This window comes from Pteropus alecto, unplaced genomic scaffold, assembly GCF_000325575.1.
Source record: "Pteropus alecto unplaced genomic scaffold, ASM32557v1 scaffold86, whole genome shotgun sequence".
NCBI lineage: Eukaryota > Metazoa > Chordata > Mammalia > Chiroptera > Pteropodidae > Pteropus > Pteropus alecto.
In genome coordinates this window covers 3,007,501-3,025,813 of record NW_006442109.1, presented here as the reverse complement: position 1 = coordinate 3,025,813, position 18,313 = coordinate 3,007,501, and the positions used below count along the sequence as shown (strand labels likewise).

The following is an 18,313-nucleotide window of genomic DNA, read 5'->3' as shown; positions in this document are numbered from 1 at the left end:
AGTTACCACGAAAAGCAGGGGGGCGGGGGAGGGATCCTCCAAAAATACTTGGTTCTCTCAGCTTGACAGAATCACTCTAACCTCTAACATTTCTCTTTCTTATCTTGAAGACAGTCTGGGGAGGTTCCATACTAGCCACTTAGAGGTCCCTCTCTCCATCCCCAGGGGGCTGTTACAAGATACCAAGTCCCTGTAGGGCACATATCATGTGATGGCTACCAAAAAAATCCATCTTTAAAGAAAGTATGTAACTGTAAGCAACCAGTGTCCCAGCTTGCTAAAGATGGACCATTAATGTTAATATCACGTAATACCTAATCTATAATGTAAAAAAAATATCAGCAGGCATCTCTCACCTGCCAAAAAACTCTTAAAAATTTATGTAAATTCATATAATTTACATAAAATACTCCATGGTTAGACCTCATTCTTGCTACCCTCAATATATAAGTAGAAATGAATGATTAAGAGTTTCAAAAAGACATACATATTAGAAAAATATTGTTAAAAGATTTATTGCAATAATACAATAAAAGTTTAGAAAACATTTGTATGACTCAAACCGGTTTGGAAGTTGCAGAGCAATGGGAAGTTCCTGCAACATGACGCCATGAGATTCTCCGGTACTATAGTTCTTTTTAACAGCATGCCACCAAATGCTCTTTCCCAAATCATCAATACACAAATCCTTAAGTGAATCCTGTCTGCTATACCCAATGCTGACATATTGTTTTTCACCTTAACTTACAGATGTGCAAAACTTTTCTTAGTCATATTCCATCACAAAAATGTGTTTAGCAGGCCATTTTAAGCAGCCTATTTGGTGCCTCCGGGTTTTATTAATATTACCTTGTTTCAACAAATCATTTTAATATGGAAAACAGAACCAAGTTCTATGGCTTTTTGTTTAAAAAAAAACAAAACAAACACCAGCTTCAATTAAAAAAAAATTGTTTACATATGGTTCTGGCACCTAAATTAAAGATTTTAATGAGCAGCAAAGAAAGTAGAAAAAACAGTGGTTGAAATGTATATTTAAGACTATTTACAGGTGGATCCAGTGCAAAATAATGAAAACCAAAATACCTCAGCAGTGTAAGCCAGTATGTTGGTGTTCATAGCCACCAAAGGGTTTGATCATTTAACCCTAAGTAAAGTGCCTCTAGGTGATATTAACAACAACAAAATATACCCTATCAATCCCTAAATTTCCCATATCCTTGTAAGGTTTGTTGAATTACTCTAGGTATGAGTTTGTGATCTCTGGATTCTATTCGTTAGCTTTATCTCACATTCATGGTTTCATAAGAGGCTTACTTGAGAAAAACCATGACTCATGTGCATCTTTCAGCTGAAGTCAGCCTCTACCCTCAAGCCTCAAATCCCAGTCTTCCAACTCTTGAGACTAGGCACTTCTTTTTGAGGGTTTGAAGTACCTGGACAACTCTTATCTCATGGGATTTTAAGTTCATTTGGTATTTGTTCAAGCCTATCACACCCATTCTCTATGAGTTACAGGCCTGGACGGTACAACACAAGTACAGCAATCATGAAACCGAGCAGTTAAAACAGAAAAGCCTGTTTCCTCTCCAACTAGAAAATTCATAGAAGGGGAACTTGGGACTCCTGGAAAGGAATAAACACCCTTCTGCAATTCTACTCGACACTCTACTGAACATTAAATATACCAATAGCAAAAGCTATATAGCACCTCGGATTTGGAGGCAAAGTATCTATAATAATTATAATGAGAAAAGAAGCTAGGGTGGGGCAAACCTCTAAATGACTTATCTGAGGTACTATCATGCTAATCACACTAACAAGATATGGTAATAATGCCTGTTAGGAATTTTTCATAGGATTTCTTTTTGTAGTTGTTACATAGAATTTTTTTTTGCAGTTATTAAAAATAAAAAACTACTTACATGTTTGTACATAATGCCTCTCTATGGTTTTCTTATAAGATTGTCACTAAGAATGACAAGACACGGTTGAAAATGACCTCTTGGTGAGGGACAGTTCTGCCCGGGGAGCTCTCTCCCCAGGAGAGTGCAGTGTCAGCTACAGTGACCTGCTCTGCGTTTCTGGAGGAAGGTAGTGTCCTCAGAGCAGCAACGACCTCTAGGAAACAAACGAGTGGGATAGTTTTTCCTGGAAAAAACCTGCCACCTACTAAATCCCTTAAAAAGAAATTGGACACCAGAAGAATGAGCAGAGGCCACTTAATTAAGTGGCTTTTAACCTGTGCCCAGGCAGGCATTTAGCTTACATAAGCGAATGACTTTAATGACTTAACCTAAGTTCAGTTTCAAAATGCACATAGTGTGGATGGTAGGAATTCAGTCATCTAGGTAAGAATGAACTTAATTCCTCTCAGAATATAGGAAAATAGGTTAAAAAATCTCCAGGACATTATTGCAGCTAGAATTTCTTCTGTTCGTGGATGTGGGTCCTAAAGACAAAAAGACCTTAAGTTTCTTTGGTGTGCGGGGAGAAAGGAAAACAGGAATGTCTGACGAGCTACGACAGAGCAGCACAAATGAAGTAATTTTTAAGCTACCCGTCCCCTCCCCACCAAAAATACCACCCCTTCCACACAAAACCAAAATCCTTGACCTAAAAACCAAACATGACCAAATTATAAAGAAATCAAGTATATCAAACATTTGCTGGTTCTCTGTACAAAAATGATGGCATAAAAACAAACATATCAAACTCATATTTCAAGTCCTAATTGTTAAGAACCACTTCTTTGTGATTCAATCTCTAAAATGCAAAATGTTCACGAGTCTCACCATCGCAAGGACCTACATGTCAGCCCGTCTGTGGGTCCTGTGGCCTGTGCTCAGAGGGAGCCCAAATGAATTTCTGCCTCAACAGAACTGCCCATGTTTACTGGTCCATCTTCCACCCACAGTAGTCTGGGTAGATGACCTTTGACCTCTCTGTTCTATTAATTATCATAGGCATGTCGGTCACCACCACTGGCCATTTGACAAATAGAAATGCTTGTCTCTCTGCTTTAAAAAAACCAGTTTAACCTCCTTTTGTTCCAGGCACAATCTTACCTAAATATACAGTTCACTAGTTTACTTTCCTGATGCAGATCTGGCATGTTTTGGTCCATGCTCATTAGCGGTGTCCAGTGTAAGCTTTAAACCAGGAGGTCACCGAGGCTGCGGCGGAGGAGATCATCCCGCCAGCACTGCTGCTCGCGATGGGCGGGGACACCTGGGAACTCTGGCTCTGTGAGACTTCCACAGGCTGGGAAGGGATGTCACAAAACCGGGGGCTCGGCAAGTTCTCCCAGTCTGTGCCCAGGTCAGTTTCGTCGTCACTTATGTGCTCGTCTCCACTCTCGTCGGATTCTCCAGCAACTCCAGGACCCACAAATTCCATGGACTCCTCGAGGTCTGCTCGCACTTCAAAGGGTCCTGACCTGTGTGCAGACAGTGAGGGGCGTCTTTAAGACAACCACCATTCTCTCACAACATGTGACAGCAGGTGACAGAAGACCTGATGGGTGTAGGAGACCCAAAGCTGTCACTGTACCCGTGTCCTAAGACTGCACTGGACTCACTCACTGTTTGTCTACAATCGAGTGTTCCTTTATCTATATAATAACTGCCATCCAAGTAATGAATAAAATCACGACACCACACTTCTCTTCAATTCTTCCTACTTTATTTGTGGATGGAAAGACCCACCCACTCAGACTATCCATGCTGGTCCAAAGTATGATTTCCTGTTTTAAATGACTGCAGTAACTATGTTTTCCAATGAGATGATTCTGACAAAAACAGTCACCTGATGTATAGACTGGTATATCAGAACATTACATGGTATACGAAGAAAACTGTACAGGTGTTCTCTGCCTATAGAGGCCTCCAGTTAGTAAACTCAAGACCCAAAAGAGCTAAATAATATGGCCATATGCATGTTAGGAAAGCTTCCTGGGACTGGTGTCAGCAGCCTCCCACACACGTTTTGATATCACACAGTTTTCCAGGAACATGTTCATAGCATAGAATGAGATATAATTATTTAGAATATATTCCTCTGGAATAGCACACATTTCTGAACTGTATTTCATGAGAAAACTATTTTTATTTCCCGGAGGTCTCTAATAATGTCCTCGCCTCTAAATCTAATAACCTTTCTTTCTCGGGCCTCACACCCTCGGTAGCTCCTCAGTGCCACTATGAAACAAAGTTCACACAGGCCTGCTGCTTCTCCCTTGCCCCCTTTCAAATGCCCATCAGCTCCTGCCTCAGGGGTGCCAGGCTGCATTTCCTTCGGGTTTCTCGGGTCACCCCACCCACTGCCCCTCCAGCTGCCCCTCCAGGTTTTCCTACAACCAGCTATCGGTGGAACCATGCTGCTCCAACAGCCCCTAACTCTCTGCTGTTGCCCTCAAGACAATAAGGTTCAATGCCTTAGTTCATTTAAGAGTTTCACTGGTAATTACTTTGAGGAAAATGACAGAGGTTAGCAAAAATAACAGAAATGAGAAATACCCTAGAATTGTACAGCCTGCCATTTGCGGCTATGGTCCAAAATTCTTTAGTCTTTATAATGATAAAAGCCTAGAGTTGGTCTCCGATGCACCTCACCAGAACTGCAGCCTCTGGCTCACTTTTTCCAGGGTTAAGGAGCCTTCATTCTTCCAAGACAACCCTGGTTCCCAGCTGGGACTCAGCAACAGTACTAGCTAACATTTCTGTTCTAGGCAGTGTTTTTAAGGCTTTATAAGAATTAATCATATTGGAAGATATACCACAGGGTTGGTCTCCAGTGAGCAATTTACATTTCAAAGAGCCTCTCAAACCAGGGGCTGCTAAGCTTACCAGGCCTCCACCCTGCTCACAAGACTTGATTTTGCAAGGGGTAAAGGGAATAAGAATTGGGAGGAAGTTCTCCCCACAATCTTCCTTCCTCCCTATGAAACTTTCTCAAACCAGTAACCACTGCAACCAGTATCTTAGCTCTGAATCCTTTTTCTGTTTCCTTAAGGTTTTCCTTACAGTTCATTTCTTTTCTCCCTTCCTTTTTCTTTTCATTGGCAAACAGGTCCACTCCAAAGACATTTTTTTCATTTTCCTCTCCTAGCTTCACTTCCAAACACCCTTCTGCCAGCCAGAGCTCTCAGACTGAGTGTTGCTAACCTCTCATCAGACGCATCTTTTCAGATATCTGAGCCAGCCTAAACACATATACCTGCAGGGGATTCCTCCCTCACACTACCTGATATCACCAAATAAGCCACTTTTCCTTCCTCGTTGTGTCTTCCAGCTCAAGTCCTCACCGCACCACCACCTCCTAACCAGCGCTATCCCCTACTGCCTCATCTTGCCAGAGAGCTGTCCCTCTCTCTTTTCATGGTGCTTCCCTGCTAAAAATGTTCACAATTTAAGTCCTTAGCTGGGCTTCCTCATTTCTTAAACACAAGGCTCCCTGATTCTGTTCTGTCCAGGGGACCTCAGCACCTACCACCAGATTAAGTCTCCTGACTCCCCCAGGCTCCCTCGCAGGCCCAGGTCAGCTCTCCACTGCTACTTCGTTCCTTCCTGGTAGCTCTGAGGCTCAGCCTGCTTTCTATTCCTCTTTGATGCTGTTTGATCTATTCTTGGGGTCTTTCTTGGCATAAGACTGCTACTGTCCCCAGATTCCCTCTTTAAGGATATCCCCAGGAGACAGGAGTGATATGAGAAGGGAAAGGACAAGTCCTTCCAGGCAGAGCCCCCTGCTGGAAGTAAGTCACCTGGACTCCAGTTCGCAGCTTAGAATCCCATGGAATGGAGCAGGTGCTCATTTAAGGACTTCAAATGAAAAATAAACTAGTGGATGATTCCCAAAGTAGCCAGTCAGAACAATTTGACTATTAACGAGTAACTTACATTGCTGAGAACCAGCAGGAGCAGAAGCAGGAGCAGAAGAGACCCCTTACAGAGGATGCTGGCACATCTCTCCACTCAATGCCTCGCTCCCATCACTTCCAGCTATTACCTATTACCTATTACCTACCCAGTATGCCCTGTGCCACACACATCACAGAATCAACTAGCAAAAGAATTAAGTCTTTCTGCTTAAAGTCTTTGGGGAATACAGATTATAAAATAATTTTCAGGTTAGCTGGAAATTTATATCTTTTTATTGAGCACCCTGAAGCCAGAGTACTCATTGTCTTAGGATGCTGTAGGGAGTTATTCTTATTGATTAAGGCAACAAAATGATATTTTTGGCTTTTTAAAAGTCTCTTGCAAAATATCTTTTTCCATAGAATGTACAACATCAAGAGTGAATGAACTCTAATGTAACCTCTGGACTTTGGATGATAACAATGTGTTAATGTAGGTGCCATTGTGGAAAAGACTGGATCAGATAAGACCAAGAGATACTAAATCCACCGGGAAATTCTGATTAGGGGACAGACAACTGCATGGTTTCAAAGTGTCTCCCCACTCAATGTGAGGAAAGAAAACTACAGGAATTATACAGTGGAGAAGGCAGAAGGCAGCTTGACTGGGTGACTGAATTAACATCACCAACAAGGGGCAGATGGCCACTGTGGCCTCGAGGTGTGAGACCCAGGAGACACTCCCACACAGGCAGTGTTCCAGCCTAGAATACATAACCTGAATCTCACTGTGAGGAAATAACCAACCTCAAAATGAAAGTTCTATTTAAAAAAAAAGGAAAAATGTTAATGTCATAAAAGACAAAGTGGCTGCAAAAAATGTTCCAGATTTAAAGGTCAGAGATATAGCAATTAAATGCAATATCTGACTCTAGACTGGATCCTGTACTGGAAGGGGGAAATGCTATAAAGGACATTATCTGGTCCACTGACAAAATGTACATATGGACAGTAGATTAAAATATTACGTCAATGTTTAATTTGCTGATGCTGATAACTATAATGTGGTTCACTAAGAAAATATCCCTATTTTTAGGAAATATACATTGAAGTGTTTAGGGGTCAAAAACCATGATGTCTGTAACTTATCCTCGTAGAGCTCAGAAAAAAATATTTTTGCGTCTATTTATGGAGACAGAGAGAGGGAAGGAGGGAGATGGTGCACAAATGATAGGGCAAATGGAGTAAACCACTAACAAAGGTGAATTCTGGGCAAAGGGTATATTTGTCTTTGTACTATTTAGTTTTTGGAATTTTTCTGTAAGTTTGAATTTATTTCAAAGAAAAAAAATTTATGTTGGATTCTGGATGGAATCCTTGGTTTAGTTGGTCTCGATGGAGACAGGAAGTCGCACTCAGGTCCATTACCAATCTCTCTAAGCTTGACTGAGGCAGGTGTGAAAAGAGGACTTCTGAAGCTCTGACCTCCTGGCTCAAAGACTGGGAACTCGGATTTGACGATAGCCTGGCTGTGTATGTGAACTTCTGTAGGACAGAGCCCTCTATCTAAATGGAGGGTTGACTCAAGGGCAAGCCTACAGAAAACCAGATACTCCAAGGAAATCCACCTCTAGTATAAGATTGCCTGTTTTCTTAAACCACCACCACCATTAGATAGTAGCAATTCTTTCCTTTATTGCCAAAATGATGAATGAAAAATAGAAACGTGTTTTAAATTGCATTTCTTTTTTTCGAATTGCATTTCTTTATTCTTGATCGAGGTTAAAGATTTTTTTTCATTTGAATACTGACTGCATTTCTTTTGTCTGAACTACCTTACCTGCCTGAATATGTTGTCTATTTTTCTGTTAGGCTGTTTGCCTTTCTCTTATTAATTTGAAAGATTTAAGTCATCTAGATTTTAATCCTTTGTCTCTTATAGAGGTTAAAAAATGTATCATCTGCTTGCCTTTTAAGTTTGTTTATGGTATCTTTTACCAGAGACACTTAGTTCTTACATAGTAAAATGTAAAACTGCTTTCCTTTATGGTTTTTGAGTTTTGTGGCTTGCTGGGGAATTTCCTTCCCACCCTATGATTATCAAACACTATCCTTCCTCCTAGTTATTTCATAATTTTTTTTTTTTAATTAAGGTCTTTTATATCATCTGGAATTAATTTTCTGTATATGGAATGTGGTGTGAATCCAACTTTTTTCCCCATATGAGTACCTAACTGGCCCACCACTACTGAGCTGCTATTATGATTCAACATGCCACCCCTATAACATATTATATTCCCACATATACAAGAGTTTCTAGACTCTTTATTCTCTTCCCCTAATTGCTCCATCTATTTTCATGCTAACAGCACCCTGTTTTACCTTTAACTATGTTTTAAAAGGGGTTAAGCCCATCCCTTTTTCAAAATTTCCCTGCAGACTGTTTTTAGTTTAACTTTAGAATCAGCTTGTCAAAGTTCCATGAAATAGCTGTTGAAATTCTTTCAGGTTTCCTTTACAGGAGGAGGAGCATTTTTATAATACTGAGCCTTTCCAACCTAGAAAATCATAAGGGGGTCTTCACTGCCTCAAGCCTTCTTTCACTCAGTCCTACACCTCATACAGTGTCTGGCAGACATTCAAGAATTACATGTTGAATCATATTTTTTTTAATTTTATAATTTTATTTATATGGGTTTACATGTTTTGTAAAGATTACTCCTCTAATTTATAGTTTTTGTGCAACAGTAAAAGGGACCTTTTACTCTATTATATTTTTTAAGTTGTTGGCATACAGAATAGTAACTGCTTTTATATATTATATCTAGTCACCATACTGACTATCATTTCTAATAGCTTCTTAGTTTTTTTGGATACCTAGTTCAGTAATTACGCCATTTACAATAATGGCAGCTTAGTTTCATTCTTTCCAGTATAAAAACACCTTGCTTCCTTGTTGAGATGTTCTGCATCTGGCTGGGCCTCCTGAGCCACGTCAACATAGCAGTGACGGCCGGCATCCCAGCTTTCTCCTGATTGTAGAGGACAGCCTCTATTAAACATCTATGTAAGTAACATCGCTAATATATAGTTTTTGCTGTTTGTTTACGGTAGATATCCTTCATTAATTATCGTTTTAATCTGCTAATAGTTTCCTTCAATTATTAATGGGAACTGAATTTTATTCATTGTTTTTTCTAGCATCTATCAGGTTAATTTTATGTTTTTTCTTCTTTAATCTGTGAATGTGAGGAAGTAATGTGCATTGGTTAAAAGCATGAGTATCTATAACTTTGGAATCGGCCGGATCTGTGTTGGGACCCTGGCTCCACCACTTTTACTGGCTCTGTGACCATGTGGAGGAGTTACTTGACCATGCTAAAACTCAGTTATCCCTCCCTTCATAATAATCCTACCTAGATTTAAGATACGTAACATAGTTGGCCCAATGTCAATAAATACTGCGTCAATAAATATTAGTTCTTATTATTGATAAATTTACTAATGTTGAACTGTTTACAAATAAGGTACAGAGAGTATGGCAAGCAAACCCACAGAAATCAACCACTAAAACTGTGGTGAATTTCTAATGGGTTTCTGTGGCTCCTGAACTAATGAATGGGATTTGAGGTGAGGGACATCAATACCCTATGAAGTGGCACAAAATTCTGGGTGTATGTGCAGTTTCCTGGAAGAGTTCACAGCTTTTTCCAAAGGGGTCTATGTCCCAGAAAAGTTAACTACTATTTCAGGTGGGGGGAGGGGAGTGGGGAGAAACTCAAGACTGTGGTTAAGGGAGATTACCACAGAAAGTTCACTGCAAGGTGGAGGAAGCCAGGCACTCTGGTCATTGGAGGGGACTACCCCCGAACAGCTGGTTCCAGTGTCTAAGGAAATGGAATGGGGGAGTCCCACGAGAACTTTCCCACCTTTTATCTGTCTTTGCCCTCTTTCAAAAAAAGTGCAAGTACATTAATCAAGTCATATCTGCAGAAATGACTTGATTCTCCTTTCTCTTAGCGGTCTGTCTTGTGTGGACAGACCGCTAAGAGAAAGGAGAAAATATAAGCACCAGAGAAGGGGTACCGAAGATAAGTCTCATCTGTGTCATGCTTTTGTGGGCTGAGAGACTGAAAAGACCCCGTAGACCAGTCTTGGTTGGTCTTTTTTGTTACTGACTCTTATTTTTAAGCTAATGGATTTTAAACTACTTAATCTCATAAACATCTCATGACTTTATCTCCAACAAGTGGTGGCCAGATTGACTTAATGACAAAAAGAGAACTGTGAAGAACTGTTATGATGGGAAGGCATGAGCAGGCACAAAAGAAAATGCACAAGAAATGAGGCAGACGCCAGGCAGGGCTAGAGAAGAAAGAGATGTGGATTCAAAGAGATGGCGTTTGATCTTCAGGGACAGCACAGAAGTCCCCAACTCCTGGGACAACTCCTGGAACATCTTTTTTAGGTGTTAAAAATTGATACTAATTTTCTCTGAGAAATGATTACTAAGGACCATAATGGCTCAAATATGACGAGCTATTGTTTCCTTCTGTATAGGACTGCATTATTTTTGTATACTTTGGAGAGCTGAGCTGAGGAACAGGCCCCTGTACTCTGCCAACACATACAACAACTCCACTTAAAAGTAGTCACATGATATCACTTATATATATATATATATGTGAGATATAAACCTAAAAGCAACAAATGGACAGGACAAACAGAGACTCATGGACATGGACTATAGACTAGTGATTACCAGAGGGTAGGGGGTGGGGGGAGGGGAGAGGTAGATGGGGTAAAGGGGGTCAAATATGTGGTAACAGAAAGAAATCTAACTATGGGAGGTGAACACAGTGTTATTGTTAAAGCGTACAGTTGAAACTTACTGGATTTCGTTAACCAATATCACCATTAAAAAAATTTTTTGAAAAAAAAAAAAAAAATAGTAGTTACATCACCACCAGAGAGAAAAGCAACAAACACCCTTCTTACCTGCCTAGGTGTTCAGAGTTGGGGCTGACCAGGTACATTAGATTCCTGAGGGTATGCAGTGGTTGTAATTGATCTAAATTTACATGCTACAAAAAGCAAAAAAATTAGTTACCATTTCAACCATGTAAGAAATTAAAAATTAGTTCACAGCACATTTTTCATACCTGAGAAAAGCAAAGATAAAGAATATTTGCATTCAGTTTCTTCACTGCTCGAGTAAATTTCTGTCTGCTAAGATTTTCTCCACAAAATTCACTGTAAAACAAACATATAATTTGTAAAGTTGTATTGTTTTTGAGGAAATTCTATGTTAAAACGTTCATTTTGAAGAGTATGCTTTACGCTACAGTTCAGTATAAAACATACCCTGTGGTCTTTGCTTCTTAATAAATTGTACTTAGAAACTTTCTAAGAATGAACTGTTACCCTCATGGAGCAATTTCACTGCATCTATAAAAATTACGAATGCATATACCCTTTGACCAAGCAATTCCACTTCTGGAAATTTATTCTACACAAACACTTGCAACTAATGAAGTGTTTTTACACTTTGTACAATGAATGTATATGATTATTCCTTGAAGTATAAATAGAAGACTGGTAAGATTCTGGAACATGTGTACAAAGGAAAACTGCAACTATCCACGTTAAGTCAGAATGACAGCTAAAGGCTCACAATAGCCCTACAAAGCCCCACACGATTTGCACCTCTACCTTCCTTGCTGCCCTTGGTCAATACTGCTCTCCTCGCAGCTTACCCTTGCCAGGGCTTTGCCTTTCTCTCTGCCCCGCAGCCTCTTTCCCCAGAATCCACATGACACTCCCTTCCTCCCTCAGGTTCACACATGATCACACACCTGTCCACTCAAACGCAGCAAGCCCTTCGCTGCCTCCACTTGCCCTTTATCCCACTCTACTTTAATGTTCTCCATAGCACCTGTCACTATTTAACATACTGCTTATTATTTGTTCCTTCATTAAGTACCAAGAGGATAGAGATTGTGTTTTCATCACCACTGTACCCCCTCAGCACCTAGAACAGTGCCTGGAAGATAGAAGGCACTTGATAAATATTTGTTAAATAAATAAGAACTTAAAAAGCAAGGTGAAAGATACCTTAGTATAGCATGATACCTTTTGTGTTTAAGAGTGGGGGAGATGGTAACCATACATATTTGCATTTCCTTAAAATGAAAGATAACTGGAGGAGGGTAAGGCCTAGTAAGAATTGGGTAGACTGCAAACCTTTACATTTAAAAAAATTTTAAACCATGTGTTAAAAAAAAAAAAAAAATTCAAGTATTGCAAATAACTCAGTTCTTGCACATGAGCATACCTTCTGAATACCATGTTTTTTCCTTCGATTATTTTTTCAAGTGGGAGAATTCTCTGTGGTCTCCCCAAACACTTCATGTACAATTGCAAGATAACACAAATTTGCACCATCTGAGGCTTTTGAAATTTAGCTCAATGAGGCTTATGAAATTAACCTCAATATCTTATGGTCAGACCTTTTCTGTCTTAATATCACTTAAATTCTTGCTTTCGATTTAATCAGAACAAATAAAACTACAATAGGAACATCAGAGACCCACGGCAAAAAAGACATCACCATGTTCAATTACTTGCCTGTTGCACAGCTTTTTGGGAAGATTTACGTCGAGTATATGAGACAAAATGTTGACCAGCTGAGTCGCATAGCACAACGCAGCACTGATTGTGTAAGCGGGGTTATTATGCTCCATGTCTGAAGTATAAAAACAACCATACACAAAACAACTTTAATTTCAACAGAAATATGAACAAAACTAAATTTTATGATTTCTAATTTTACCATTACATTATTGATGGTTACATTTCACTCCTCACTAACAGAAAGTCCACAGCCAGACATTAACATTTCATTGTCTATGGTTTTTGCTGAGTAAAATGTAACCTAAGCAAATGGGCCTAAACAGGTCCTGCATAAATGAAATTAAAGTCTGAACTGCTTGGACCTGGTAATATATTATTTATCAGGACAATTAATGCCCAACTTAAATGTTACCTCCTCAGAAAGGCCTACCTTATGGAAAAGCAAAGTGGTCCCTTCCTAGTAGCCCCACCCCAGGACGCTGCTGGTTCTGCCCACAGCACACACTCAGTGTATGGTACTTTGGATCACTACTTACTTCCTATCCGCCCCACAGAAAGGCAAAGACACCTGTCTTGGTGACATCACCTCTGTATCACCAGCACTGTGCATAACAGAAAGCACTAAATATTTGCTAAATGACTAAATGAACAATCCTTCATCACCAAAGAGAAGCTACAGGAGTTTCAAAAGGTTTCTATTGCAGTAGTCAATCTTCATTTAGGATTGCTAGAACAGCCTCTTTAAGATGTTAAAAACTATAAAAATGGGACTCAGGGTACATACACTTCTTTAAATAGTGAGGTCTTTTTATATAAATAAAGCAATACTGACCACCAAGAGGTGAGTGAAATACCTAAATTACATGTTTTCAGCCCGTCAACAGATAGAGAAACAATATGTGGTATATCCACATGATAGAATGTTTTCAGTCATAAAAAGAACAAAATGCTGATACATCCAACGATGTGGATAAACTTTGAAAACATGCTAAGTGAAAAAGCCAGACACAAAAGGCCACATATTGTATGAACCCATTTATATGAAATATCCAGAAAAGACACAGCTATAGAGAGAGAAAGCAGATTAGTAGTTGCCAAGGGCTGGGAGGAGGGGAGGAGGGGGAATGACTGCTTCATGCCCTGGCGTTTCCACCTGGGGTGACGAAGTGTTTTAGAACTAGACAGAGGTGACAGTTGTACAACCCTGTGAATGTACTAAATGCCACTGAACTGTTCATTTTTAAATTGTTCATTTTGCTACGTAAATTTTACCTGAATTAAAAAATATGTATGTTACATGGACAATGGACTAGTGGTTACCAGAGGGGAGAGGGAAAAAATAAAATGTTAAAAAGAAAAAAAATTAATAAAGAATCTATGAGAGAAAAAAAAAAAAATATGTTTATAAAAATTGTCAGACTATTTTGCTTCTCACCAGGCCCCTGTGTGGTTTTCTTCTCTTCCACCCAATTGTAGTAGGCAGAGTAGTCCCCGTTGTTGGGAAGGCTAATCCAAGGCCCTGTAATGCTAATGCTTGTGTCCCCATTGTGATCATCACAGACCCATCGCCCCGAGAGGTAAGTCGTCCTCCGGGCTTCAGCAAGCTTGCTCACGGTGCTGGAGGTCATGGCACTGTCACTCTCTGAAGACACATCTGCAGGATCTCTAAAAATCAGAAGATGCATATGGATTTCAAAGGACTAGGCTAGGTTTTACAGAGTATGCAATATAATTGCCAGATATGCAGAACATTGGAAAGATGCGCACGAGGACAGAAATTTATTTGGAATGTACAGAGATAAGTGATCGCTATCAGAGATACAGATGAAGAACAAATGAGCTGTGGTACAGAAGCCAATGTCATTGTGAGGATGGTGGCACCATGAGCGAAGGCCTTGAATATCAGATTCCCAAATGATTTGGTCTCAAGAATCCTTCCTAAAAGGATCCCAGAGGGCTTTTGTGAATGTGGGTTAGATATAGCCATATTTACTACATTAGAAACCTGAGAAAATTTTAAATTACTAATTCATTTGAAAATAATAAACCTATTACATGTTAACATAGAAGATCTTTAGGAAGTGCCAGGGATGGTGTTGGAAAAGTAGGTAAGAAATGGGTAGACTGGAAAGGGCCTTCGTGCTGCACTAAGTTTAGATTCTGTTCTCTTGGCAGGGGTTCTTAATCCTTTTCCTTCTGCCACAACACACGTGCAAGATAACTCCCACTGGCTGCCAGAGATAAGACTGGGGGCAAGGATGTTATGGCTAATTCTAAATTATACTGCTACTTCTTCCTTCTCCCACTCAAGATAAGTTTGAGATAAGTGAATGAACAAGAAATCTTATTAGAGGGATAACTTTAAAACTATCAGCTTAAAAAATTAACAGCACATAATAACATATGCTAGTAGAAAAAATTTAAATAGCATAAGAAGAAAGGAGAAAATTTTTCTTCCCTCTTCTGCGACTTCGTATGCAGTTGTGTCTCCTCAGTGCCTTAAAACCTGGAACGGTGTCTTAGTCTCTGTTTACTGCAACATGTTTAACATTGATATCTTGGCCCATGAGAATTTAATTTGGCCTCATATTTCTGTTTTGTCACCTTTTTCCTCCCCTTGGGCCTGGCTAGTAGTCTTTACACCAATTTTCAGGTCATCCAACTTCTTCCCATTGATCCAAAAAGCTACCTTACAGGTTTATTTCTGAACATTCTAGTCTGCTCTATATTGAATATATCTTTTACTTTTATTACTATTATTAATGACAAATTACTTGGTAAGAATCAGAGAGAAGGTTTTCAAGCTAGAAATAACCGACGTTTAAGCTTTTAGGAAGCCAACTCTGGCAACAGAAGAAAGGACAGACTGAAGGAGAGGTAGCAAAGAATAGACACACAACTAGCAACTATCCAGTTCAGGGGAAGGTGCTGGAAAGTGAGGGTGACTGGAAGAGGCAGGAAAACCCTCAACTCGAACAGCCTGGTGGTCAGTGAGGAAGCGAATAAAATTCTTCATTGGCAATTTTTACCCCTGGCTGCTCATCAGCATCATCCAAGCACGTTTAAAAACATAAAAGTATTATGAGATGGCTGGGAGGTTGGAGGTGTGCCCTCTGAACCCATATTTTTCAAAAGCTCCTGGATGACTCTGATGAACAGCCAGGCGGGGAACCACTGTCTTGCCACCCTACTGCCTCCCGAGAGTATCTGTGAACTATTGCCTAAGACTAGACTCATGGTATCGAGTGCTCAACAGTGGCCAGTTACCAGGAAAAGGCTGTCACCATGTCGTGACCACCCCGTAAGAGGCCCCAAGCACCAGGCGTTTTCTTCCATTTTAACTCATGATTTCTCTGTGAAGTAGGCATTTCTTTTCCTCGTCTAACAGACAAGAACTTAAGACTTCAAGATTCAAGAAACCTGCCTTACAGCATGCAACTAATAAACAGCCTGACTGGGACTGCCACTGACATCAGCCATCAGATGGTTCTTGATCAGGAATGAGTCAGCCCCTCGTCAGGAAGCTCTACAAGAGTACATAGGCCTGGGCCCTCCTCCGCCAAGGGCCACCGCCCTTTACCTTGGCTGCCTCCCCAGCTTCATGTAGTGTGTAATGTTTGCTGAAGCAGATAAGACTTCAGTTTCATTACCAGGAAAATCAATGGCCCCAGCATGTGGCCCAATAAACGAGGTATTTGAAAAATACTTGATCTTTGGAACCTGATCTATTCCTAGAGTCAAAAGACTTGCTTACTGTACCTCACACTAGTCTTTACTTCCTCGATTGGAAAAATGACAGAGGTGAGCTCTAATATGCGGGATCTCCGAAGATTTGCCAGACGCTCATAATGACTTCTCAAGTCAATGGTTTTTTTTTCTACTAGGTCACCAAGTTTGCGATTATGCCTCTGAATCTTCTCCTTTTTCTCTTGATGCCGTTGTGCTCGAGTGTAAAGCTTCTGATTCTTTTCCTTGGTTTTGAGAAGGCCTTCAGAATCTAAAATAAACCACACCCAACAATTATCTCCACAAACAGTTCCAGGGTACTGCAAAACCCCACCCCACTAGCATAAGTGTCTTCCTGCAAACTAAAGTGAAAGCAAAACCTCAATAAAATTAAGTGGATAATGTTCTCTAAGTAGAAATTGAGAGCTTAGTTCAAGTAGATAATAGACATAAAGCAAAGGAGACCACCACTACAAGAACTCTGGATCTCTATTTATAATTTTCCTTACCATGAATCAGTTACTCGATGACTATCGAGTTTAAGTTTAGCACAAAAGTACCTGCCTTCCTTACTGTAAGTGATGAAGAATAGCCATATTGGGCAGAAAAGATTTAATTCAAGTTTGAAAAACTTATTTGTTGATTTTCCTTAAAAACCGCTTGCGTGTGCCTTGGGTTACATTCAGAGAACCCAGAGTAGCAAGTGGTCATGCAGCAAAGAAATAGATCAAGAGCTCTGAAAAATTACAGTGGAGTACAGCAGCACCCAGCAGAGTGGGAGTGCCTATCTGGTGAGCACCTACTATACCCAAGGCATTTTAAGCACAAAAAGGATAACAAAAGCCTGGCCACACGACCAAGAAGGGAGACAGACACCCATCCTGTCTGATTTATGTCATTTTTATGGAGCCCCTTCAGGTTCTGGATCCCAAGACCTGCTAGGGATGTTGGGTTATAATGAAACTGCTCTAGAGTAGTAAAAACAAGTTGTAAAATCTCAAGATAGACATCTAGGAACAAGCTAGGAAGCTCAAGTTCAAAATCAAGCTTCCTTTTCCATTGCAAGCTAAGTTCTCTGCTTCATGATTATTATTTTTTAAATTGTTTATTGGGGTAACATTGGTTAGTACAATTATATAATTTTCAGGTGTACATTATCATTTGACATCTGTATATTCTATTGTGTGTTTACCACCCAAAGTCCAGTTTCCTTCAGCTAATCCCCTTTACCCATTTCACCCTACCCCTACACTTTCATGATTATTTTTGACCTTTCCACTGCCTAACTCAATCCCTCGATGGTCAGTTCCATGAGCCATCCTACAGTTCCATATATCTAGGGCTTTAAAAAATCTCTCCTATCACAATCCTATTAACTCTCATCAAAACTCTGCCTGTCGCCAGCTTGACTCCACTCCACACTTCATACCCTCTTTCACTGGCTCAGTCTTCAGAAACTACAGCCAATGGTCAGTGCTTCTCCACTGCTGATCAAATACTAGCTAAACTTCTCAGCCTCCAGACCACCACCAACCTGGGAGACATCCCGCAGTTCCGTTCTCACCATTCATTCTAATCTTGCTCAATCACTAGATACTTCAAATCCTTTTTACAAGGTAGAACTACTTCAGTAAATGCATGGATGGATGCTGAACGAGTCATCATTCTTTAAACTCTCATCCCCATCCTGTTGTTCAAATCAACATCTTTCTAGGAATACTCTCTATTTGCTATTATCCATATTTTACTCATTCAGCAAGGCCCCCCGCCATAAATGCTCCCCAAACCTCTTGTTCCTCAGAAAAGGAGGACATTTTCAAAGGAAGCTTTTACACCATTACATATCACTATAAAATACTTGCTTCTGTAAGCAATGAGTAGAGAAGGGATTACTCCGTGGTAATGTGTGTGCACCTCACCTATGGCACAGCTCTTAGCTGCTTATACCAGATACAACCGAAGCTTTGTCATCAATTGACTAGAATTAAACGAGCCTTCAATAATTGTGGACCAAAAACCACCCTCTTTGACGGAGGACTACTAAACCTAGGTATTTTGTTGCAGGCATAAAGTTTCTTACAGTTGTATTTCTCCTTA

At 40.1% G+C, this 18,313-nt stretch overlaps 1 protein-coding gene across 1 annotated transcript in view; it reads right to left on the bottom strand.

The window, feature by feature from the left end:
* Nucleotides 1–490: 490 nt before the first annotated feature.
* ATG14 (autophagy related 14) overlaps nt 491–18,313 on the bottom strand; it is a 35,671-nt gene continuing 17,848 nt past the window's right edge. Inside the window, exons 5-10 of the mRNA XM_006920157.3 lie at nt 16,250–16,487; nt 13,926–14,155; nt 12,485–12,602; nt 11,020–11,110; nt 10,856–10,941; nt 491–3,439 (exon numbers count right to left, since the gene is read on the bottom strand). Of these exons, the coding sequence (XP_006920219.1) occupies nt 3,133–3,439; nt 10,856–10,941; nt 11,020–11,110; nt 12,485–12,602; nt 13,926–14,155; nt 16,250–16,487 (1,070 nt within the window). The 3' untranslated portion in view covers nt 491–3,132. The remainder of the gene's footprint in view (nt 3,440–10,855; nt 10,942–11,019; nt 11,111–12,484; nt 12,603–13,925; nt 14,156–16,249; nt 16,488–18,313) is intronic.